The following is a 26,607-nucleotide window of genomic DNA, read 5'->3' on the forward strand; positions in this document are numbered from 1 at the left end:
TTGGTTCTGTAATTTTCATGCGTTGTAATGCAACTCAGAGCAGATCTGGGTGTTGCCACTTGAGATTCTTGACATAGCTATAGAGTGCTCTGTGGTTGTCCCTAGAATCAGTGGCAATTTTGTTTTCATAGCTAGCTTTGGAGGATCTTGTAACGGATCTCTGTTTTTTACTGAGGCTGACCAGGGAGCTCCTCCACTCATGGGATTTTACTCTCGTTTTGTAACAGTTTCTTCCTTCTGTTGTAGAGTTTGTTTATGACAGGGGACCACCAGATTGGCTTCCTTTTTTTGGAGGATAGCATCTTGGTTCTGTTTGGGATAGCAAAGAATCCTCAAAATCACAAAAATTAGAAACATTAACATTCATATTTTCCATATTATCAGCATTTTTAACATAATTTTTAGAAAAAAATACTTTTAAATGTAATTTATGGCAAAATTTACTTTCTTCTATTAAAACGTCAGCTAAAGATGGACATTTCGTGGGCACAAATTTAGGCCCTTTTAACAAAACTACTTTGCTGATTTCTGAAATTACCAAATCCGATAAATTAATAATCTTTAAAATTTCATTGCTTACACTGTCCTCAGGAATGTTAAAGTCCAAAAGAGTTGTAAAAGCAACCACTGACCGGTTGCTGGAAACAGTACTTAGCGTTTCCCCTTTCATTTGGACTTGTTGCCCTAGCTCATGCCACTGTGCTGTGGCAGATCACTTTGTTAAAAAACATGCAGGACAGGGTGACTCCTTATTTTTTAGTGTTTTGGCTCAACCCAGGTTGGGGTCAGGCATGGATTTTGGTAGAAAACTCATATTGGAAACTACATTAATTTTTAATTTTAGTACTCTTTCTCCTGAAGGCTTAATCCAAGAAGTTATTCTTAATTTTTAAAGGTCATATTCAAGCATTTTGCATGGGATGTATATACATAGGGACACTAGTCACTTTAAAGATTTATTGTATGTAATTAACTTAATTGAATGTAATTGAATTTGGTTGTTCATTTACTATTTAAAGTGTGAACATTTTGTACTTTTTCATCCCTTGAAGGCGAATAGCTGAAGTACCAGGATGGATTAAACTGGTGAAACTCTTCTTCGTTGTGTTTTTTTCAAACAGTAAACACACACAGCAAAAGCAATAAAGCACCACACTGGATCTCAACTGCCAAGTACTTTATTCATAATAAAGACACAAAGGTTTTGAGATTAACCCTTCTTCAGTGTATATACAATTAATACACAGCCATTCAATTTATATATTCCACATGATTGCAACAATCCAGTCAGTTCAAATTCCCTTTGTGCTTAAAATTTTAAAATGCTATTCATGTTTTAACTTAAATAATATACATAAATATATTTTTATATAGTTTTATATATTTGATATATCTTATTTATATATATATATATGTATATGTTTACAATCACCATTGCAAACTGTATTTGATCAAGAGTGACACTGTCAAAATGCAGTTTTCCAATGGTCAGTTTTGGAACCCAAATACATCGACTACACCACATCAAATGGGCAGTGTAGTTTGAGTATTTGAGTTCGGAATTTTGAGTGGAGATCATGGGTCAGTGAGGAACAGGGAATTAACCCATTTCCTAACTGTAGTGTCGTCTTTGAGTTGGTATATATAATTTTCAGGGGAGTGGGGGCTTGCCCCCCTGCAAAATAGTAAAATACATGTACCGTTGACTATGGAATGTTAGAGTATGGTAAGCTACATAGCATGGGTCACTGATGCTATGTTGAATACATTGAACTATAGGTGTCAATGTATTCAGTTTTGACCTGGCCTCAATTTCACTGTTCCTGATTCAGGATTTCAGGTCGACCATGTGACCGGTCAACTTATGCAGTTTCAAGGTTTCAGTAGTAATACACACAGATGCACACACACAATTTCATCTGCTTAGATTTAAGCATAATTTTAATGCTCACTATTGCATTAAGTCCTCATGATGTATCAGCCTGTAATCCCTCTATCTATTTATATTCTGTAGCTTCTGTTTTATTAATAATATCACCTCCCCATGCATTAAATAAAACTTTTTGAATCACTTGCAATCATGTGATATATATATGTATATATATATATATATATATATATATATATATATATATATATACACTGAATGGCTGCATATTAATTGTAAGTACACTGAAGAAGGGTTAATCCTGAAAGCTTTGTGTCTTTATTGTGAATAAAGTATTTGGCATTTCAGATCCAGGGTGGTGATTTGTTGCTTTTGTTGTGTATTTGCTGTTTGATCTCATATATCCAGCCCTGCTCCTTTGGATTATTAAGAAGTCAGTATTCCCATCTGTTTTATATGGGAGATTTTTTAAATGTGTAATTCCAGCTTTTGTGATACATGCACCTAATAATGTTCGGCAGGTTAATCCTTTATACAGTTTTTTTCTTATCATCAACATTGGACACTTTGTCACATTGTACAAGGCTTTTTGTTTTAATAAAAAACCCTCAAACAAAAAAAAAACACACCCCACAAAACACCCCCATAACTAATAACTTAATACAAACACACATAAGTATGTAGATTTTCAAATAATGAAGTTTAACCCTCTTAATAGGGACATTTGTGCCAAATAGACAGCAGCTAACACAGGCTCTAGTTAACCTGAACTTGAGGTTATCCATGGTAATATGCATATTACTGCCTTTGTTTCTACTTACACTAATCTGTGTCTTTTTTAATTTTACCCCCCCCCCCCCCGATGTGAAAACTACTTGCATACTTTCAGAAATCATTAACATTTAGCCTTGAAGAGACCGGTATTCTGTCTTTTGCTGCCCTATTACTAGCTTGCTTCCATGGAAAACTAAGAGAAAAAAGAAAAATGTATTTCTCTGTTGCAGCCTGAAAGACAGGCTGACACATGTACTGCTAAAGGAAAACTTTTCATTATATTCAGTGTTCTCATATTTACTTATTTCCAATTAAAATTTATAATTAGATTAAGCCAGTGGTCTTAATCCAGACATTCACTTATGGAAAGTAAGAGAAAGCATATCAGCTTTACTTATATGTGTACCTTTACCTCCATCTCCCACTTCGCCAACACACGATTACAGCCTATTACCTTTAACATGCTTTTGTTCAGCTTTTCTTGCCTTTTTGCCCTGTGATGCCTACATTTCTTAATATCAAAAAAAGAAGAAAGGAAGAGAAGAGGAAAAAACATATGTTTACTTTAATGACTTTAGCGCATACAAAAACAAATAAAATATTTTACTATAAAATACGTGATTTATACATTTGATAGAAATAGGTAAGAAAAGAAATTGTTTTACTTACAGCTACATTTATCCTTCCTCCTCCCTTCCCCTCAGAGTCCTTCCAAACATTAATGACATGAAGTTTGGCACATGCCTTTCAGTCCCTCACAGTTTAACAAAGTCAGCAAAAGTCCACTCTTTCCACTTATTCCTATACAGCCATATTTCAAAAATACAACTGGTGCTTTCCAGTTTCACATTTATTTACTAATTCCATGTTGCTGGTCTTCCTGTTCATCTCCATCTTCCAATCCCAAATACTGGTTCAATTCCATGGTGATCCTGATTCTTGTGGTCAACTCCTGTGTTTTTCTCTGTCTCTCAAGAATTTTCCTGTGGAACAGTGGAAAAGGTTTCACTGGCAAAGACTTTCTCTGTGCTTTATTATCAGAAGAATGAGAAGCAGAGCCTCCATCTCATTGATAGCTCATTTTTTGTTGGATAAACCTTTGCATTTCCTCCATTGCCTGTTCTGCATCAAAAAATGACTTTGATTCTCCAGAAAAAATATTCTGAAGATCGCTGGATACAACCTCTTGAATCTCGTACCTGCCTTTCGACATTCCCTGATTACTGGAATAAATTTCTCTTCTGCCTGGTGTACAGTGAATAACATTTTCCATAAACACTCCACTCTCTCCAACTTTTAATACTTTACTCTTTTGCCACAGTTTTGTCAGCATCAACTTGTTTCTTGCTGGTAGGTTTGCATATTTACTAATAAGGGTTTTGGCTGCTTTTTCATGGTCATATTTGCAGCATCTACATGGTGTGCCCTTTCATTTAACAGTTCCAGCTGGGGGATATCACTCCAGTTGCTTCTTTGTGGCTTCATAAAATTAATACAGTCTTTTCCTTCTAGTTTCCCTGGTACAGCAGAAAATTTCATATTTTCTTTCCCTATGTGCTGTGTCCTCTAATTCTACCATTTTTTGAAATATCTCTTCTTAAGAAGTCTCATATTCAGCCAGCCTTTTCATTTCAACCTCTGATTTTTGCAGTTTTATCAGCTAATCTGAATATCTGTTAAAAGCTTCTTCCATTTTTTCAAAACATTTTATTTGAATTTATATACTCCTTCTGTGTTTCATTTTTAATCAGCTCTGAGCACATTTGATTTATGTTTTCCTCAAGATTAATGGAAGCCATGTCTTGAACCAAAGCTGGAGCTTGAACTGATTTTGCTGAACAGCTGCAGAATTCTTCCCAGTCACAGTTTTCTCTTCACCTTTTTAGTGGATTTTTCTTTCAGGCTCTCTCAGTTTCTTTTTTGCAGGTATCCAAGCAGTGTACTTATTAGCCATTAACTGAATTTTACTCAAGTTGACAATATCTCTGGATGCAGTTTATTGGTTTCTATTTTCATGCTGGGAGAGCTGAAGTTAAACTGCTAATCAGTGTGCAGCCATCTTCAGACACCAGATTTTTGATAAAACAAGAAAGGGGTCTGTTTAGGCAACAGTGGGGAAGGAAAATTGTCGGTGATAATAAGTATTTAGGAACTGCAAACATAATTGCTTTTGATAGTATAGTGTATTACATAATTTTTATGAGAAAGAGGAGGATGACAGTAGCAGACTGTTTGCTTAAAGATGAAATGGAGAGAGTTATAGCGATATATGGTAGTATAGCCTGGAGAAAGAGAGTAGGAGATGTTTAGAGAACTTAGTAAGTATGCTAGAATAAATATTGATGTTTTACAGTGTGGCAATTTAATTGTAATTTAAGAGGAAGAACAAATGTTGGGTGCGAAGGTAAAAATAAGTAGAAATATAGTACAGAATCTTAAATTGAAAATAGGATGCGAGATAAATGAGTGGGGAATTCTAGACAGAAATGGATTTCTTTGTATATAGCAAAAGCTTAAATGAAGTGAGGGAATGTAGGATGTTTCTGACCATAAAGCATTGAGGACATCATTTTGGGAAAGAAAGAATGAGAAGGGATGGGAATTAAAATGTTAATTGAACTGAGTGCTTTTTGAAGGTCCTACAGAAAGAAAGACAATTGCTATTTAAGGAGGACAAAGTAATGACATTATTTTATAAGAAATTGAAGGACTGCTGGGTTAATTATAAAACAGAATACACATTAGTTTAATTGGAGTTAGGGAAAGAATATATATATATATATATATATATATATATATATATATATATCTGTGTGTGTGTGCTGAAAAATGTCAGGAATCGGACATGGCAGTAAAAGGGAGGGAAAGGACAAAATATAGCATACTGAAAGAAATGTATGACATAAATAAGGACAGCATGCACAGCGCTTTAATACTACAGAGGTGTTTGATGAAGGGCAGGAGAGAAGAAGTGAATCCTGTACTTGGAAAAGTGATAAAAATATGATAATATGATGTGGCACATGGAGGATAAAAAATGGCAGTAAAATAAGAAGGGATGGGATATTGATGGGAGACAGAAAAATACTTTAGAGGGAATGTGTTAAGAAAAAGAAGTAAGGGAGTGAAGAAGGTACATACAACACTAAAAAGAGTGTGTGGGACAGGCAAGAAAGAGGTAGCTGGGAACATATTTTTGGGAGTGTAATGAGCTGGCAAACGTTAGGGATTCCCTGCAGGCCACTCTGTTGGACATGCTGGATGAGCGGATTGAACTGACTGGGGAGATAATTTTTTTGAGTTATGATACACAATCAGAATTGCCTAGACACAGTAAAGCCTTGCTGAGTCTAATTATGGTGGCTGCCAAAAAAAGCAGTTACTAGAAAATGGAAATCAATGTCTAAACCAACTTTACTAGAAATAGTGAATTTAGTAACAGAAATAAAACAACTGGAATAGGGATCTTTAGAAAAGGGAAGACACAAACCTCATAGGAAAAAATGGGAATTGTGGAAACAATATATGCACAGCAGGAATGAAGTTTAAGAGACAGGATTTGAATAAGCCATATAATGATTAACTGACAATGACTGGAATGTTTTTAAGTGATGTGTAATGTTTGCAACTACAGTTGTTTCAAGAGTGTCTGTGATGTAAACTGTAACTAAAGTGGCATAATTGTGTATGTTTTTCAATTATAGAAATGTAAGATTGCCTTATCAATATATCAATATGCCTTGTCATATGTGAAAATTTAATAAAGATGTTTGGAAAAAGAAACACTAAAAAGAGTTATGGGGAAGTGCAATATCATGCCAGAAGGAGATGGCATTGGATATAAATTTTATTAAAAGAAATCTCAAAAGAGGAAGACAGTGTGTCTTGGAAGTACTCAATGAATGATTTGATGATAGTTTTCAGGATGAAAATATTTGCATGGGAATAATAGTTACATTGGAAAAAAACTGATAAAAACAAAGTTAGGGAGAGCTGTAACTTTAGGAATTGTAGATCACAAAATGATGATGACCATTTAAAAAAGCTTATGAAACTACTAAAGGCAGCAATATGAGATAAGAGTTTAAGGGTGAAGGGAAGCCACATTAGAGAAATGTTAGTGATGGTTAAAGAAGTAGTTAAAGATATTACAAAGGGAGAAGTACAGGAAAAGTTGTTGTGGCTTGTATTTATTCATAAAGCCTATGACAGTATAACACATGAAGGCATATGGAGAATGTTGAAAAAATGTGGGATACCACAGAGGGTATTAACATGTATTAAGGTGGATTATGATTTATCCTGGGTAAGTCCAGTAGTTAATGGATGGGTTGGTTGGAGAATCAAAGGTGACAAGTGGGGTTAAAGCAAGGATGTCTTTGAAGAACAATATTAGTTTGACTACTAATGAGTGGGGTTATAGGAAAAGTGAAATAAAAGAAGAGTGGAGCTGAAGTGCAATATTTTGTCCAAGTCAAGATTCCTTTGATAATGAATTATGCTGATGATTTAGTATTAATAGTAAAGACTAAAAACCAGGTGACTGAAGTAATACATTGTTTTGTAAATTAATTACAGAAAGCAAGACTGAATATTAGCAAAGAAAGATAGTATAGGGTGTGGGGGTGCAATTAGAATAGGTGGTATTTATTTTAATATCAAAGATTTAAGGTTTGGTACAGAACTTGTTTGTTTTGTGTTACACTGGTACAATGAGAAGGGGGTATTTCTGGATGTGCATACATAATAAAATTGTGGAAGATACAGCATTTATCTTTTACGAAAAAATATATTTGCTACATTCTATTTTTCAAGTTGCTACCAAAGAAGTTGGAAATAATTGTTTTAGAACTTTATTTTATGGCATATGGGGCTCTTATTTATAAAGCCCATTAAACAAGGGATTTTGTATAATAAAGACGAAAGAGGGGACTTAGGGTTAATAAATACTTTTGTTTTTCTGCATCTCTTATACTTATTTTGGATACTGCAGCAGATTAAACATGGGACAGGATCAGTTGTAGGACAAACTGAGTACTAAGTGTAGCACTTATTTATGGAAAAAAGGGGACAAAAGAAAGAGACAAAGTTTGGAATACTTTGATAAGATGAAGGAATGGTAAATGGAGACTTTAGAAAAGTCCAAGAAGGAATGGTATAAAAAACATAATACAAACAATCTGTGTAATTGATCCATGGGACAAGTTAAGCATAAATATTAACAATGGTTTAATGAGACGAAGTTTTCAGTATGTTAATGAATGTAAGGATTTTTTATGGAGGTTATTGTTAGGCAGGCTAACAGTAAAAGGGTTAATGAAGTACAGGCAGTATGGAAAAAGATAAAGACTTGGTGTGTGAGGAAAAAGAGACAGTAGAATATGTTTTCACGATGTAAAAGAGTGAAAAAGAGAAAACAATTATGAAAAAATGTAAAAGAGATAACAGTGAACAGTGATGTACAGTTATCTTGGTGAAGATAATTTGAAATGTGAAGAAGAACTAGACAAAATAAGTTCTTGCTTCTGTAGAACCAGAAGAGCTAAAGCAAACCAGGAAATATGAGCAGGCTGGCAGATTAGATTCCAACAAACACAAAATCCAAAGCACAGTATATAAAACTGAACTTTTAATGTAGAAATGAGAATAAAATACATAAGCGCTTTCGTTTAAGCAGTGTAAACTTCATCAGACAAAAGTGTGAAACAAAGCAAACATTTAAATAATGCACAAATAAATCTGATTGGGCACAGGAAAACAACTAGCTAATAATAGACTGACATGAAAAATTAACCCTTCAGTCTCATTTCATGCTTTTAAATATATGTTAAAAATGCAGTATGTTAAAAACATTATTTTTAAAATCACAAAAACTTAATCAAATAAAATATTACTTTAATACACTAGAATTCTAGTGTTTCCACTTTGTGAATGTTTGTAAAATTGTTGATGAAATTATTAACAAATCAGTCCAAGAAAAAACATATTCCTTTGCTTCATGCAATTTTCTTTCTTTCAAGAGCCTTAAGCTTTAAGACAGGAGTGATCAAAGTCCCATCATTAATGCCAGGCCATTTATCTGCATGTAGGAGAATCTGCCACCTAACTTCCTTTAGTTCTAACAGTGCACCCCAAGGTTTTTTTGTCACAAACTCATAAATGAGGTTACAGAAAAAAGAAGAATAGGCCATTTTAAACCCATTGCTGGTGTCCATATTTCAGATAGTGATCTGGTGGGTGCAGACACTAGAGCATCAGTTGAGCAACAGATTTTTTTTCCTTAAATCTTTGACTATTACATATAGTTCTGATTCTTCCAGTTTAAGATGGATTTTTAATAAGAATTCGGACATCTTAATGGAAGATACAGGTATTAGACCTCACTTAGGTGTCAAACCTGTAATCACTTATAGGAAAGGTAAGAATTTAAAAGATCTTCTTAGGAACAGGCAAGCTTAGAATATGACAGGTCGTTTAGGTACCCACAAGTGTGGTTCATGTAATTGGTGTTACAAAGTCAAACCTGGAGCCATGTTCACCATAGACAATATTGAATATAACATTAAGGGGAGATATAATTGTTCTTCAAAGGCAGTGGTCTATATGGCTACATGTGACCATTGCCCTGTGTTCTATATAGGCAAAATGGAGAGAAAGTTTGCCAGCAGAATTTAAGAACATGACTATGCCATTAGAAAGAACAACTTAAATAATGCTTTTGCTAGGCATATTCATGAGAATATAGATCACAAGTTCAAGTTCATGGCCATAGACCATGTTGACATCAAGGGACTCAGGCCTCCAAACCTTCAGAAAAGTCCTCCAAAACTTCTTCAGCTCCAGCTTCTGAGCCATTGAAGAGTCATGAGAAAGTGGATTCTTCGGATCCGAAGTCTGTTGGTTCCGAAAAGGCAAAGTCTCCATCGGTTCCACCTGGAGTTTTGGAACCCTCTCGGAGCCACAAAAGGAGCTGGTCACCTTCCATGGATCCAGTTCATTCGGTGCCCCAGTCTCCTTTATTACAATCGGTGGTGGGTAGCCAGAAATGCTCCACCCATTCCACTCGATCATCCAGGAGCTTTTCAGATGATGATGTGGAGCGGGTGGTTAGAAGGTTGCTTCGTACACCAGCCCTAGCAAAAATTCTCACAAGCCCAGCCCAGATGGTCGTGGAGCCGACTTCAGTAGCTGCTTTACCTTCCGTTCCTCCTCCAACTCAGCTGAGTTCAGAGTCAGAGTGTCTGGAGGTCCTTGTGGTGGAACTGTCAGACCCAAAATCCATCCCTGGAGTTTCAGTGCCGACCTCCGCTCCGATCTCATCAATGTTGTTGTCCATCAAGGGATCTGGGGGCCGAGACTCCCTCGTTGGTTCCGGGGGGAGAGTCGAATTGGACCCTTGTCAGACCCAACTCTTCCACTCGGAGCTTCAGTGCAGGTGAGTTCGGTGCCCACATCAGCCTCGGAGCCATCCTCCTTGTTGCAGCGGACGTCTCCCGCCTCCTCAGAGCCGGAGGCTCTCTCAGCCCAGGATCATGTTGCCTTTAAGGTGATGAGAAGTGTGCTTTCCTCAGAGACTGCTCCTCCCTCGGCTCCAGCTACTCTTCCCCCAAAAAGGGCCAGTGTCAACCTATTCACCATCCCTCCAGCCCCACCGTAGAGAACCAATGCCCCGGGATGCCTCAGTGGGTGAGACCCTCTCTTCTGAAACCTCCCTGGAGTATCCCTCCAAAGAGGTCCCTCAGAAGAGAACCTGTAAGAGGAACCACATAGACTCCCCTGAGTCTGTCACATGGGATACTGACTTAGAGGATTCAGAAGGGTCCCCATGGTCACCCTCTGAGGATGTCTCCTTTTCATACATCCTAGAGATCCTGAAACAGAGAGGTGGCTGGAAGACCCTCTCCCCTTCTGAAGATGAGTCGGTATACCTGGAGGCATTTGGTTCTCGACCCTCCACCTCTTGGGTGTCTCCGCCTTTCAACCAGCTCCTGGGTGTAGTCTGTGAAAAGGCGTGGGGCTCTCCAGAGTCAGTGGAACCAGTTCCAAGGAGGCCCAACAAATGTATTACAGCCCCGGAGGACAAACAGTTTCTAAGAAAAGGTGTCTCAGTAGATGCTGTGGTGGTGGCGGCGGCGGCCACCAAGAAATAACTAGCCGAAATGTCTTCATCTGTCCTCCCGCTGAATACGGAGTTTCGAAAGATGGACGGATATGGGAAGCATACGTGCTCTTCTGCGGCCTATACCCTTAGGTCGCTGAATTATTTATCCCACTTTACTTGTCTTCAGAGGGATCTCCTCAAGGAGCTAGGAGATACTCTCCAAGGTGATACAGCTGCAGGGGTACCTGACAAGATAAGCTCTCAGCTTGCAACCTTAACCTCTATAACAAACTCCTCCATGCACCTCATTTCTTTTGTGGCTGATAGAGCGAGCAGGGCAGCAGGCACAGGATTAGCTCTGAGGAGACATTCCTGGATGCGTCTTTGTGTGTTTGCTAAACCCTTCAAGTCTTCCTTTATTGACGCCCCTTTTGACAGCTCATCTTTGTTCGGGCCAAAAGTGAAAGAGCCTCTTACCAGGAGCAAACAGGAAGGTAAAACTCTATCTGCCATGGGAGTACGTTTCTTCGTTCCTACCAGACTTTATCCCAAAGGTCAGAAGGGCGGAAAAAAAGTGGTTCCAGAAATCCAAAGGAGCTTTGCTGGATGCTCGTGGTGAATTTTCCCCCAGGGGCAGAGTGCCCTCGTGGCAGAGGGTGTCCATAGAATCAGGGCTACAGAAATACGTTCTCTGGTAGGCCCTTCCAACACTCCTGAAAGGAGGTCCATCTGTCCACCTCGGGAGGCAATAAGGGGGAGATTTTCACTGTACCCAAAAGCCTGGTTGGACATCACTCAAGACAAATGGGTGCAGTTGATCATATCCAGGGGATACAACATTCCTTTCTCCCTTCCACCCAAGTCTATCACAGACATACCACCCGGTCAAAGGGATCAAGCAACAATAGAAATTCAAAGGTTGCTAAGAAAAAGAGTCATCCAAGAAGTCCCCACAGACCAAATTGGATCTGGAATTTAATCAAGGTTCTTTTTAGTTCCAAAATAAGACAGGGGGACTGGAGACCAGTTTTGGATCTCGGCAGACTGAACAAGTCAGTAAAGAAAACAAAGTTCTGGATGGTGCTACTGCAGTCTATACTCCCTTTTCTTGGACAAGACAATTAGATGTGCTCCATAGATCTTCAGGATGCGTACTACCATATAAAGATGGACAGGCCATCCAAAACATATTTACGCTTTCGGCTGGGAGCCAGTCATTACCAATTCAGAGCTCTGGCCATTCATCTCACTACAGCCCCCAGAGTGTTTGCCAAATGCATGGCAGTAGTTACGACTCACCTGAGGCATCTAGGATTCCAGGTGTTTCCATATTTAGATGACTGGCTCCTGACCACCACCACTGAGCATCTACTAACCAGGGCAAGGGACACCACCTGTCATCTCTGCTCAGAGCTGGGCATTACCATATATTTTGAAAAAATCTGCCTTGTTGCCATCACAGCATGTTACCTTTATAGGGGCAGGCTTAAAAACAAAAGACATTGTTGCAAAACTGCCTCATGAAAGAATTCAAACATTATGCCATCAGGTGTCAGTATTTCTCAGGAAGGAAAAAGTGCAAGCAAAATTTGTCCTCAAGGTTCTGGGTTCAATGACAGCCGCAATAGCATTAGTCCCACTGGTGCATCTACACATGAGAATATTACAGTGGCTACTCTTTGTTCAGGGATCTATGCAGGAGTTTCCCATGTCACACAAGATTCTCATTACAAACACCTGCAAGAGGACCTATGATGGTGGCTTCAGTCTACACAGGTAACGATAGGCAGACCATTTGATCACCCCCAATCCGTAGCTACAGTGACGACAGACGCTTCCCAGATAGGGTGGGAGGGGCATTATCTGGGACAGACTGTCCAAGGCACTTGGCAAGAACACAAATGCCACTTGCACATCAGTGTCTTAGAGATGAGGATGGTGCTTCTGCCATTGCAAGCATTCCAGAGCTCTCTTCCAACAGGTATGACTGCAATACAAATAGACAATATGTCCGTGGTGTGGTACATCAGCAAACAAGGTGGAACCAGATCCTATCCCCTCTGTCGAGAGGCTTAGAGAGTATGGCAGTGGGCAATTTCTTCTCAGCAAGAGGCAAGAAAATGAACGAATACAAAAGCAGTGAACACACAAAAGCATTTATAACAACCTTAATTAAGCAATTAAAAAATTAATTGAACATCAATTAAAACATTTAAAGAAACAGATTCAAGTGAAAAAAGAACTAAAATCAATTGATTTGTTCACAGACAGTTCGAAAGCATTTGACATTGATCGTGTCATTAAGACCAGGATGAACATCAGAGTTAAGTCTAATCTGCCATAATGTTTCACGCTGTTCTAAATAGTTCTGTCAGGTTGGGCAACCTCCAGAACAGAAAACATAAACTTTTTAAATGAAGGGCAAACAACAGAATGTTTAAATAAGGCATTGTTGTCATCCTTATGTTTAATAGCATAAATCTTTAGACTTCTACTGGTCATACCAACATGAAAACATGAACAACCAGAGCAAATGCTGATATACACCGCCTTTTTCGTACTACAATTCACAGACTGATATATGGTCCTTCATAGATGTACCTACACATATTACATTCATGACAGCAATGCATGCCTCTTCTATCAGAAATAATATTGATATTTTGGGGGGTACTAGATTGTAAAGCCTTCTTAATGTTAAAACCATTTTTAAAAACAAAAAATGGTTTGTTTCCTAAATCGGAAAAGTTCAGATTGTCCCTTAATAACTCTCCAATTCTTTCTAACCATTTGTTGAATGTATTGACTGTCAACAGTCATATCTAAAGCACAGACCAATTTATGTTCAATATTGGTGTTGTTAAGCAACCCCAAATTAGAATTGTCATATACTGTGTAATTCAATAATGTCTGGTATTCTGTCTTATTCATAATGTCATTACTACTTTTTATTAAATCACATATAGGATATCCTCTGTTAACAAACAAATCAATAATAAAATCAAATTCTCTTCTTAAAATACAATTTTTGAAGTCAAGTGTAAATAACTATTAGTGAATGAGTCCTTACGAACCCTACACTACTTAAAGTAAATTTCAAATAACTGGAAAAAGCATTAATGTCAGTCACAAAATTGTTAACAGTACTAACATCTCCTTCAATGATGAATAATAAATCATCTACAAACCGACAGAAAAGGCGGTGCAGCAGCAGAGCCCATGGCCACACCTCTCTTTTGTTTATATGCATTGAATTGGACATTGTCCCAAAAGGACTCAGGTTCTTTAAATGTCCTAATGGCGTTTATGCACACGATCCGTTGTTTAAAGTGTTAATTGCTTTTTTCAATGATGATTAATTGATAATAACTATACCAAGATGAATGTTTTAAAGGAAGAGATCATTCATGTCGAAGACAGTTTGAAAAATATGATGTCGGATGACATTTTTGATGACTTTTTTGGCTCCATTTGGGATGAATTGGAACAACATTCAGTTGAAATAATAGGTATTGCTTATGATAACTTTAACAAAAATTATCAGACCAATAACTTTAACACCAACAGTAATAGCAACATCAATAGAAGATATCAACAGCACCCATTGGGTAGTGACAATAGAAAGACCTTTAGCAGCATTGTTTCTACATCAAACAATTTTGTTGCTTTACCTTCTGATAACAGCGACGTTTGCCTCTCTGTTCACCACTCTAATGCTGTTGACATTCCTGATAAAGTAGACTATCACTATTGACGGTGATAATGAGATAACTGATAATTTCAAAGATGTTATCTCTAAATACAGTTCTTCTTCTTTTAGACATAGACAATACTAATGACAAATTTTGTATAATTAATTTAACTAATTTTGAGCTTTCCAATACTGAGGCCAACATTCTGAAATATGGTTTAAATTGTGTACCTAGTATAAGAGCAGATTTTAGCAAAACTATTGTTGATATTAAAATGTATACACGAAAATTAAACCTGTTTTATTTGATGAATGACATTCCCATTATGCAAAAGAGTTTAATTAAACCTTCCAGTTTTTCTCCACCATTGCAGCACACCATTAAGGTGTTTGAAGCATTGTGTATAGAAGACATTAGAGAGATGTTAATAAGTAGATCTAATATTTTTTACAATTTAAATAATGAGGAAAGGAACTCAGATCTATGACTTCTGATCTGAGGTTCATGAAAAGCGATAAAGGTGGTAATATTATGATATTAGAACAACAGCTTTATAGAAACAAAATGTTAAATATTTTGAATAACACCGAAGAATATGAAAACATTAGTCTTCATCAAATTTTGCATAAACAACGTTTGATTTATTCACTTTTATATGATGCATTGATGTCAGGTTATATAGGGTATGAAGTGTATGATTTTTGCATTGTGCAGGAACCCAGGATAGGTGTTATCTTTGGAATTCCAAAGACACACAAATCTTTAATCGATCCTCCATTTAGGCCTATCGTGTCATCACCCCATTCTATTACTGAGGATCGTTGATGCTGTCTTAGGACCTTGTTTGGTCAATGAAGATTCTTACATCAGGGATTCTTGGCATTTTTTGGAGAAGTTCAATAGATTTGTTAAGAATAATTTATTTGATGTGAATAGGTTCACACTATTCACCATTGATGTGGTTTCTTTATATACCTGCATATCCCATTGTGAGGGTGTTGAAGCAGTTCGTTGTTTTTTAGCTAAGAAGAACTGTGGGCTTAGTAAGAACGCCATTTCCACCATTTGTGGGTTTCTTGATATAATCTTAGATAACAATTTTTTTCTTTTTGAGAAGATCTTTTATAAACAAAAGAGAGGTGTGGCCATCTGCCTGCTGCACCGCCCTATGCCAACTTGGAGTGTGGCCTGCTGCTGCACCGCCTATACCAACTTGGTTATGGCTTGGTGGGAGCACCAGCACTTTCAACATCCCCTTTTTCTGTCGGTTTGTAGATGATTTATTATTCATCATTGAAGGAGATGTTAGTACTGTTAACAATTTTGTGACTGACATTAATGCTTTTTCCAGTTATTTGAAATTTACTTTAAGTAGTGTAGGGTTAAAAGTTAATTTTTTGGACATGCTTCTTTGGTGGGAAGAAGACGACAATAGGTTTCATAGCAGCATTTACCGTAAGGACTCATTCACTAATAGTTATTTACACTACAACAGTAACCACCCTAGGCATATTGTTAAAAACATTCCGCGAGGGCAGTTTATTAGGGCAAGTCGTTTGACTTCAAAAAATTGTATTTTAAGAAGAGAATTTGATTTTATTATTGATTTGTTTGTTAACAGAGGATATCCTATATGTGATTTAATAAAAAGTAGTAATGACATTATGAATAAGCGCTTGACAGAATACCAGGCATTATTGAATTACACAGTATATGACAATTCTAATTTGGGGTTGCTTAACATCACCAATATTGAACATAAATTGGTCTGTGCTTTAGATATGACTGTTGACAGTCAATACATTCAACAAATAGTTAGAAAGAATTGGAGAGTTATTAAGGGACAATCTGAACTTTTCCGGATTTTAGGAAACAAACCATTTTTTGTTTTTAAAAATGGTTTTAACATTAAGAAGGCTTTACAATCTAGTACCCCCCAAAATATCAATATTATTTCTGATAGAAGAGGCATGCATTGCTGTCATGAATGTAATATGTGTAGGTACATCTATGAAGTACCATATATCAGTCTCGAGAGTTATAGAAAACCATTATGTATATCAGCATTTGCTCTGGTTGTTCATGTTTTTATGTTGGTATGACCAGTAGAAGTCTAAAGATACGCATCAGGGAGCACATTTATGCTATTAAACATAAGGATGACAACAATGCCTTATTTAAACATTCTGTTGTTTGCCCTTCATTTAAAAAGTTTATGTTTTCTGTTCTGGAGGTTGCCCAACCTGACCTGAGAGGAGGGGATTTCAAGAACTAATTAGAACAGCGTGAAACATTATGGCAGATTAGACTTAACTCTGATGTTCATCCTGGTCTTAATGACACGATCAATGTCAAATGCTTTCTAAAGTATAGGGAACTGTCTGTGAACAAATCAATTGATTTTAGTTCTTTTTTCACTTGAATCTGTTTCTTTAAATGTTTTAATTGATGTTCAATTAATTTTTTAATTGCTTAATTAAGGTTGTTATAAATGCTTTTGTGTGTTCACTGCTTTTGTATTCTGTGTCACGGATGAAAGCGGACAATAAACTACAGTACGCTAAGTTCATTTTCTTGCCTCTTCTTGGTACTTTGTTTTTGTTTTATTCGCGATTTTTTTGGTGAATTTCTTCTCAGCGTTTTCTGACTGCAACACACATCCCGGGGAAATCCAATGGGATAGTGGACAGATTAAGCAGGGCAATTCTTATGCCTCACGAGTGGACCCTGAATCAGGAAATTGCAAATAAAATTTTTTGCAAGTGGGTCAGCCTTGCTGCGACCTCTTTGCCACATCCATCAACTCCAAATGCAGCAGCTACTTTACCCTAATTTCCCCTCCGGGGGAGTCACCAAGGGATGCACTTGTTCACGATTGGCCCCCAGGTAATTCTGTAAGCTTTCATCCCATTTCCATTAATACCCAAGGTTCTCCAGAAAGCCAAATCATTGAGTCACAGGTTAATTCTCATTGCTCCTTACTGGCCTTGTCAGATATGGTTCCCCTTTCTATGGCCCTATCTTCAGGAGGAGCCTTGGATCCTGGACCCAGTGCTGGATCTTCTGACTCATCAGTCAGGAACGCTCCACCCCTCTATTCAAAGCCTCAAGCTGACAGCTTGGTTACTCCACTTCCCATCTTAGCCGGGCCTCCACAACTATCCCCGGCAGTGCGACACATTCTGGTTTCATTGCACAAGAATACAGCTAGAAAACTTTATGCAAGTAAATGGAAGAGATTTTCTTATTGGGCTGACAAAAACCATATAGACCCCTTAACAGCCCCTATATCTGCAATCCTGGAATTTTAACAGAAACCTTTAATCGGGATGCAGCGGCAGCCACGGTATGAGTACAACTAGTTGCCATTTCAAACTACCACATAGGAGACATGAGATCCAATATAATGTCCCACAGATTATGCAAAGCCTTTTTGAGGGGTGCATTCCTTTTAAGACCTCCCATAAGAGAACAACCACCTCCTTGGGATCTCAATTTGGTGTTATCTTTTTTAATTCTCGCTCCATTTGAACCAGCCTCCTCTTGCCCACTAAAGATTTTACCTTGGACGACAATCTTTTTAACAGTCATTACTTCTGCTAGGAGGGTTTTGGAACTTCAAGCTCTGTCTATCCGTCCTCCCTGTCTGATTTTCCACATAAAGAAAAGAGTCTCTCTCTCAGGACAAATCCTTCTTTTCTGACAAAAGTTTGTTCTGAAGCCAGAAGCATTTAACAATGTATAAGAATTATAAGAATTAAAGAAGATATTCTGAAGAGTTTATTCCCATGAGCCACCCGAGAAAGAAGGTACTGGGGATGCTGTCCCAACCATCAAGAATGAAGACGAGATAGGACAACATAACATAAAGACGTTATGTACTTACCATAATGTTCCATGTTTGTTGTCCATAATCTCACCTTCATTCTTGCATCTCACCCCCCTTCCCCCTCCTGGAGAATCGAGAGGAATGTTCTGAAATTGGCTGGACAACAAACATGGAACGTTATGGTGAGTACATAACTTCTTTTTGTGGGGGGGGGGTACTGCTTAGCTTATTGTTGGTCTGCTTTAGTTGCAGGATTCTGAGTGGAAGGCGCAGTGGTTCAGCGGTTGCATTGTTGCCTCACAGCAAGAGGTTCTGTGGTTCGATTCTCCGCTGGGGTGCCTTTTCTGCAGAGTCAGCATGTCCTCCCTGCGTTCATGTGGGTTTCCTCCAGGTGCTCCATTTTCCTCCCATGTTACAAAACCATCCGTCTGGAGCATTTCTCCCCGGGCCTCCACTGAAAATTGTCTTTGTTCTAAGTCGGACTTTCCCGGTAAACAATTGTTAAATAAATAAGTACTGCCATCCATAGCTGTGGTGCACATATCAGTTCCACATCTGTCACCTCCTTTAGACTAGGAAGTTTATGGTCTAAAATGCCTCTTGGCTAAACACATCCATGTCCTACTAAATTTACTACTATTAACTTGCAAATAAAATAATAACAAGAAAATGGAAAAAAAAAAGATAGGCCAACAATATCAGAGGCAGGTCAACTGAGGAAGGACATTCAAGAAATGGAACTTAAAACGGATAGTTTCAATAGGGGAAAATGTTGACTAACAAATGGCATAAATGGGAAGTTGTGTACATGACAAATAGATCTGCAGTGAATAGTTAAATATAAATATACTTGAATTGGCAAACTAAGGCAAAAGGAAGACACAAAACAGATGAAAAAAGAGTTAATTGCTGTCTGCCTCATTTGACAAAACATTTGTAAGAGTTCCCTCATGTCCTCTGTTGTCTGCATATGTTTATTTACATAAACTATGGAAATACTTTTAAAATTACATTTTGTAGATGTTTCCTTGTTTTTCTTTTTGGCTTTGGTGTATAAGCTAAAACAAGTAATGCATGGGCCTGTCTCCCTAATAAGTTGCACCTTAATGTGGGTGGGGGGGCATGTTTGTTAGGAGGTTTCTAAAAAGTTATGTGGGGGATTATGTTAATTAGGGAATGTTTACTGTCAGCTTCTGTCTTTAAGAGACATGGGAGCCAGCCTAAAGATGAATTTGTGATTTATCATCCATTGGTCAAGATTACACTTGCATAGGGTTAAGAGAAGACTCTTCTTCACATGGATAGGGAGACTATTCCAGAGCATGGAGATCTTTTAAGTCACATATCTGTCTCACCAGCATGTTCTACTTTTGTTGCAAGCAAAGTTCAAATCCATGAATCTAGTGTTTCTGGTGCTGCTTGTTTTGCAGATGTACAAAAGCTTCATCAGGGCTGGATCTAAGGATGCCAAATACACATCGCCTCTTAACCTGTAGGAGACCGAGTATACAGACAGGGCTTTAAGGCGATCTGTATAGGATGGTGTGTTAATACCATGGATTCTGTTGGTGAGGAACCTCTGTGGGTGTTTCAACTGATGAATATGCCTAGTCAGGTACATGCCAAAGGGGGCATTGTACTCACCGATGGGTCTGATAACAGATGAGTAGAGTGGCACTGTAACATTCTTGGACCTGGATGTCATACCCTTACTTATAAGTTGGGTGGCATAGAATGGTTTTCTTATTACCTTGACTACATCCTGGTCAAAAGCCAGATTGCTGTCTACATATGTTCCCAGATCTTTAATGGTGGAGTAATTTGCCTAGGTAGATGTTTTCCCAAGAGGCACAGTAAAGCATTTCTTTGCAATGAGTTTTGATCCGTGGCTTTAGTACCCCTCATTTGTCTATGTTGGACCATCTTGCAGGATGTTTGTGTCAAAGAGAGACTTTATGATAGTTCCCAATATGCAGTTATCTGCAAACTTAGTGAACCAGAGGCCCTTGACATTAGCCTTGATCTTTGAGAAGTAGATGCCAAACAGGAGTAAGCCCAGCATTTAGCCTTGTGGTACTCCACTGGTAACCTTCCTCTTGGTGGAGGTGGTCTCATCAATCCTGTCTTCTTCGATCCAATCTGTAAGCCAAGTGACAATCCAGCAAGTTGTGATGAAATGTATGCCTAGTTCAGGAGGTTTGCGCCTTAGAGCTAGGTAGGCGGTATGCACCATTTTCCCTATTCTTTATTGTTTATAACTGTTAATAGCAACATACATTGTAGATGCAGCCTAGCAGACATATGTGAGTGCAACATGCACGGGGACTGCACAAAAGATGTTAATAAGAATAGTTATGTTGAAATAAATGTGTTATTTAATAAAATGCCTCTTGGCTGGTTGATTTTGGTTTTCAAAACAGATGCATAATTCAGAACTCATAAACAAAGACATTGGGAGCCTCCAGCCACTGGACCCTACCCAATTCGGCTTTGTTAAGGGCACATCTTACCTCTTAAACCTAGTTGATTTCTTTGAAACAGTTACCAAAGCCACAGATGAGGGCAAGGTAGTCCACACAGCCTACCTGGACCTCGCAAAAGCCTTCACAATACACAATACCCCACTCAGTCATCATAAATAAGCTTACCAGCTTAAATATTAACCCCTATATCACAAGATGGGTTGCAAACTGGCTCAGGGATAGAAGCCACATGGTCAGAATCGCAGATGCCACGTCCAAATCCAAACCAGTTACAAGTGGCATCCCACAAGGCTCAGTTCTGGGACCTCTCTTATTCGGTATATACTTCTCTGAGGTTCAGGCTAACACGGGAGGACTATGGCTGACAAAGTTCGCAGAAGACTGCAAACTGGGAGCCATAATCAACTCTCCAGCTGACACAAGCATCCTCCAAAAAGGTCTCACGGAGACGGATGCTTGGTGCCAGAACCACGGCCTCAAGCTAAATGCTAAAAAGTGCATAGTCGTCCCCTTTGGGAAAAACAAAGTGCCCACAAATTACCACATAGGTGGTAATCCATTAAGTATGGAAGAAGTAATTAGAGATTTGGGGACCAACGTAGATAGTAATCTCTCCTTTGATAATCACGTTGCCAAAGTGGTTAGGAAGACCTTCTATATAGCCCACCTTATCACAAAAGGGTTTGCATCTAGATCAAGAGAGGTCATTGTGCCCCTCTACTCGTCACTCATCAGGCCCATAATTGAATACAATGCCCCTTTTGGGATGTACCTTACCCAACACCTGCAGCAACTGGAGAGTCCCCAAAAGTACCTCACCAAGAGGATCATGGGCTACAAACAGATGTCCTATGCAGCTAGACTAAAGAAACTCCAGCTCTACTCAGTTGCTTACCGCCTACTCAGAGGCGATCTATGCCTGACGTACAAAGCCATGTCTAACCCAGAATTAATGGACATGCTCCACCTCAAAAAATCCAAATCCCTTAGAGCTACACACTCCAGGGACTTAAACCTCAGCACAAAAATAAATAGGACATGCTGGAGGGACAGATTAATTTCCCAGAGGCTCCCCTCACTCTGGAATAAAATACCAATTCATGTTAGACATAGCCCCTCGCTGACCCTCTTCAAGCGAAATCTGGACACGTGGATGAGAAATCGCAAATTCACCCCTGGGATCTCTTCTGTGTCCCTGCTCAACAGAGGCATGGTAAACTAATCTTAAAGGGCTACCTTCTGTGACCTACTATACAGAGGCTTCGTAGGCTAATCTAATAGGGAGGCGAAAGCCAAATACACTCGGGCTAGGCTTATAAATGCCCTAGGGCAGATAGCCTAGTATCTACCTATGAACCTATAGAAGTACTGTCTTAGAAGGGTGAGAGTGATGATATTCACTGTCAGCTGTTCAGATTTGCTCTTGTGGGTGAAGCTCGGGGGGGGCAAACAGTTACTCCAGGAAGGTGTGAAGTCTCAGCCATAGCTCCTAGTCCTTCACACCTTTATTATGGTTGTACCTTAGAAATTACCTCACAAACACAAGGTACAGGGTTTGATTATTACCTCTGAGGGGAACTGGCTAGGTTTAAAATGACCCACAAGGACAGCTAACCTAGTACCTACCTATGAACCTGTTTCAATTTTTTTTCATCGTTTGTGTAATCATTGAGCATAAGCATGCATGTTCTACGTAAAGAGCATAGTGTAGCTGCCATTTTTTTCACAGAAGGAAGGACAAGAACATTTTGTGCAAAATAAGGCAAAAGGAGTTATTCAGTTTCATTAACTGGTCTTGAAGTAGCTTAAAGTTATACTCATCTTAAATGAGCATAGATAAACATGTGCATGTAAAAGTGGCTACAGTAAATATACTGTTTTGTCATTTTAGCTTTTTGAGCAAGCGAGTCAGCTTGACTGGATACTTTTTCATGATGTCTTGGTAACGTCTAAAATTTACATTCGGACAGTGTGCCCTATTCTTTATGAATGGGTAAAAGATCTGCTTCCAAAGCTGCACGAGATTGATGCATATGAACTGAGCAGTGTTGCACGACAGGAAGTGACAAAAGATGAAATTGCAAAGTGGAAAATGAAGGAAGACAGTAAACGATCAGGAGGTAATTTGTGCCCAATCTTTTAAACACAGGATTTTTCTAATCTGACTTTTGAAATAGCATAAGTTTTCTGAAGTGCTAAAAATATCAGAGTACATTGTTTTATTTGATTGACCTTTTTTGCTGTCATCTGTGGTACCTTTCTTACTTGTCTTGTGCTACTTAGCACTTTTTTCATATATGCTGTCAAGCTTGTTTTGTATCTGTGTTCTGTATTATGATACCATTTGTTCCATTAGATCATTTCAGTAACAGTTAAACTGAAGGAACCTCTTGGGGGAATAGAATACTACAAATGGTCACAGGGCCAGGTATCTCTTTTACTGGGAAGACTGAACTTCTAGATTATTGTAGCCTCAGCCTGGTAGAAGCTGGAGACAGTGGCAGTCCAGCCAGTAGAGGCACATATGAATAAAGCAGATGTGTGTGCACCTGAAATTATGATGTGCCTCATTCTCACTGCTGCAGTAGCCTTTTGGCTACATGGGTTGTGGCAGGCTTCACAAGACTCTGCCTCCCTCCCACACTGGCACTCAGACTGCTGATTGGTCAGCCCCTCGGAGATAATAGAGTAAAGAAAACTTCAATACTTTCTTGCCGCCTCAAGTGAAAGCAGCTCACAGGATTAGCAATTGGCCTACAAGCTTCATTTCTAGTAGACAAGTCCCCAAAGGGGAATCCTTCCACACATAAGATGTTGCAATTTTAATATAAAAGTAAAATATTTTATTTAGTGACTAAGATCATTGTTTTCCCCTTTAAGAAACTAAGTATTTTTTCACAGTTTTGGAAGTTTCCTCTCAGGGACCGACTGCTCTATTAAAAGCTTTTTTTTTGGGGGGGGGGGCTATTTTTATGTAAAAAGTGTTCTGCTTATGTAAACTTTTAATGTATTGGACTGAATTTAAAGACTGCAAAGTATTTTAAATGGGCAGAAACTGTTTCTATTATTTGTAGTGCTTTGTGACAATTTGCCTGTTATTTTTTGCATTTATATTATGTTATCAAAAGATGAAAATAGCGAATGCTATTTCATCTAACCTAAAATATCTAAACCACATAATATTGAACATTCAGAACAGCAATTTTTTTCCTTGGGAAAAAATTTGCTATTCCAAAACACAAGCACACCTAAAAAACATCAATACACACATACACTTATAATCCTACAACTAACCCTACACTAAACTATACATACACTACTATCTATCCACTTATGTTAACCCGAACCCTAAGGTCCGTCACTATCGCACACTCACCTAACTCACTTAACCTGCCCCTAAACCTAATTCACCTAACCCATGCCCTAACCCTAACCCATCTAACCCGTGCCCTAACCCTAACCCATCTAACCTGTGCCCTAATCCTAACAACCACACAATCGCACACTTACCTGAACCCAACCCGTAAATCTCCACCATAGCGATGAAAATAGCGAAGCCATAGAACTGGCCAACCGAATTCTTTCCCTAGGAAAGAATTCGGTGTTCTGCAGCTTCTCTATTTTTAGCGTTCAATTAAAACGGGTCAATATTAGAACATTCAAAGTTTTAAAACTTTGATGTTCTGATATAGACCCTATTTTTTTTCTGTCAGCCCATATTGTGAAGTACTGCTTTATTTCTGACAGTTGTTTTTTTTGTGCTTTTTATTATGTGTTTCACACAAAAGATGTAGGGAGATGTGTATGTGTGCTGCTTGTGAACACTTGTTTTACAATTCTCCTTCTGACTGACTCATTCTGGCACTGCTTATCAGCATTCAGACCTCATGCTTGGCTATAGCATAGATACTCCCTCTGTTCCTGATGGCTTTTTTCTCACTGTACCTAAAAAGAAGAAACAGCACAATATAAGTTAACAAACAGGCTAATACACTCAAGTGTACTAGCCTTTGATAGCATTTAGTTGAAAAACCAAGCATTTACTGTATTTTCTGTCTGTGTGTGTAAAAAAAACAAAAAAAAATACTTCTGCTTTCCTAACTTTCCTAGCTAGTTGTTCCAGTGATCAGATTTGCTGATCCCTGGGCTTTGTATTTGGTTCCTGTGTTCCTCCATTTTCTTGTGTGGCCAGAGGGAAGTTTCTTTACTTACCAGTGAGAGTGGGGAGTACTGAGCTGCCTGTTTGTCCTCAGAGGAGTGGTTAGAGACAGCAACTGGTAATTCATTGGCCATTTTGGGTCATTTCCTGTTTTTTCCAGCCTCCTGCTATAAAGCACGCTTTGGTGGGCTTTTCTGGCATTAGAGAACTTGGCATAGCTCCTTGTTGTCCCCTGCAGAGTTCCTAAGGCAGCAGAGAGCAGAAAAAGCAACTTTCTTGATTCTAAGTATTTTTTAAGCATTTTATATTGCTTTTTTTGACCTTTTGTGCATTTCGACCACTGTTTGTGCTTATATTAGTGTTATATTACCTGTTTTCTCTGTTTTTCTGAGCTTAATTTGTTGACTGCACTTCTTAGCTAAAGTTTTGCTTATAAGTTAACAAACAGGCTAATACACTCAAGTGTACTAGCCTTTGATAGCATTTAGTCGAAAAACCAAGCATTTACTGTATTTTCTGTCTGTGTGTGTAAAAAAAAAAAATACTTCTGCTTTCCTAACTTTCCTAGCTAGTTGTTCCAGTGATCAGATTTGCTGATCCCTGGGCTTTGTATTTGGTTCCTGTGTTCCTCCATTTTCTTGTGTGGCCAGAGGGAAGTTTCTTTACTCACCAGTGAGAGTGGGGAGTACTGAGCTGCCTGTTTGTCCTCAGAGGAGTGGTTAGAGACAGCAACTGGTAATTCATTGGCCATTTTGGGTCATTTCCTGTTTTTTTCCAGCCCCCTGCTATAAAGCACGCTTTAGCGCGGAGTTGCCACAGGAGCACACAAGAGCAGCGGCGGTTAATCAAGGTTAAACTGTTTGGGCTACCTAAAGTCCACTCTTCAAATTTTCCCTTAAAACAGCCTTCCCTGAACTGTACTGCTGATCTAACCAGCGTATTCTATATCTAAAAAGCTCAGCTCTACTTGATTCCTAAGTAGAATATCCTCTATCTGTAAAGCCTAGCACTTGCTCCTAAAGTACTTTTTTACTTGATATAGCACTTTTATTATACATAGTACCCCGCCAGCCAAAAACCCCATTCGATCACCCACATCCCCCGAAGTCTTTTAAGGTCCTTGTCTATTCCTTCTAGCATGTCGAGGGATCAGTTGCTAGTGTCCTCTCCTGCTCAGCTGGTGAATCTGGGAATATTGAGGCAATGTTATAATTGTCTCATGTACACGGACAACCCTCTCCTTCTCCCACAAAACACAAATACATGCGAGAGATGCAACTATATAGCCAAACTGGAGGCTGAGCTCTCTCAACATAGGACTGGTAAGACCAGACAGGAGGAGAAGGTAACCACACACACCACAAACCCAGTCTCACATAGTACTATCACAACTTCAAATCATACACATAAATACACAAAGACATATTCGGAGGCTCTGATCAAAAATCTACCAAAACAGCAGAGGCCACCAAAGCAGACACCCAAACAACTGCCACCTCAGAACACAACACATGCAACACATAGACCACATAGTCAGTGTGCCAAACAGTCACAGCCCTTAAGGCCAAACACAATGCCAGACACACTCGTCATTGGTGACTCCATAGTCAGACACACTGACGTCCCGCTCACCAGATTGAACAAGGAAAAGGTCACAGTAAGCTGCCTGTCGGGCGCTAGA

The 26,607-nt window shown here is 38.7% G+C and overlaps 1 protein-coding gene across 3 annotated transcripts in view; it reads left to right on the forward strand.

Annotated features, from left to right (window-relative positions):
• Positions 1-26,607, forward strand: part of DHX40 (DEAH-box helicase 40) — an 866,160-nt gene that overhangs the window by 679,851 nt on the left and 159,702 nt on the right. For all 3 annotated transcript variants that reach the window (XM_044054528.1, XM_044054529.1, XM_044054530.1), the window contains one exon: positions 22,659-22,887. In XM_044054528.1, coding sequence (XP_043910463.1) covers positions 22,659-22,887 — 229 coding nt within the window. The remainder of the gene's footprint in view (positions 1-22,658; positions 22,888-26,607) is intronic.

Source organism: Protopterus annectens, chromosome 13.part0 (assembly GCF_019279795.1).
Source record: "Protopterus annectens isolate FY-2018-M chromosome 13.part0, PAN1.0, whole genome shotgun sequence".
Classification (NCBI taxonomy): domain Eukaryota; kingdom Metazoa; phylum Chordata; order Ceratodontiformes; family Protopteridae; genus Protopterus; species Protopterus annectens.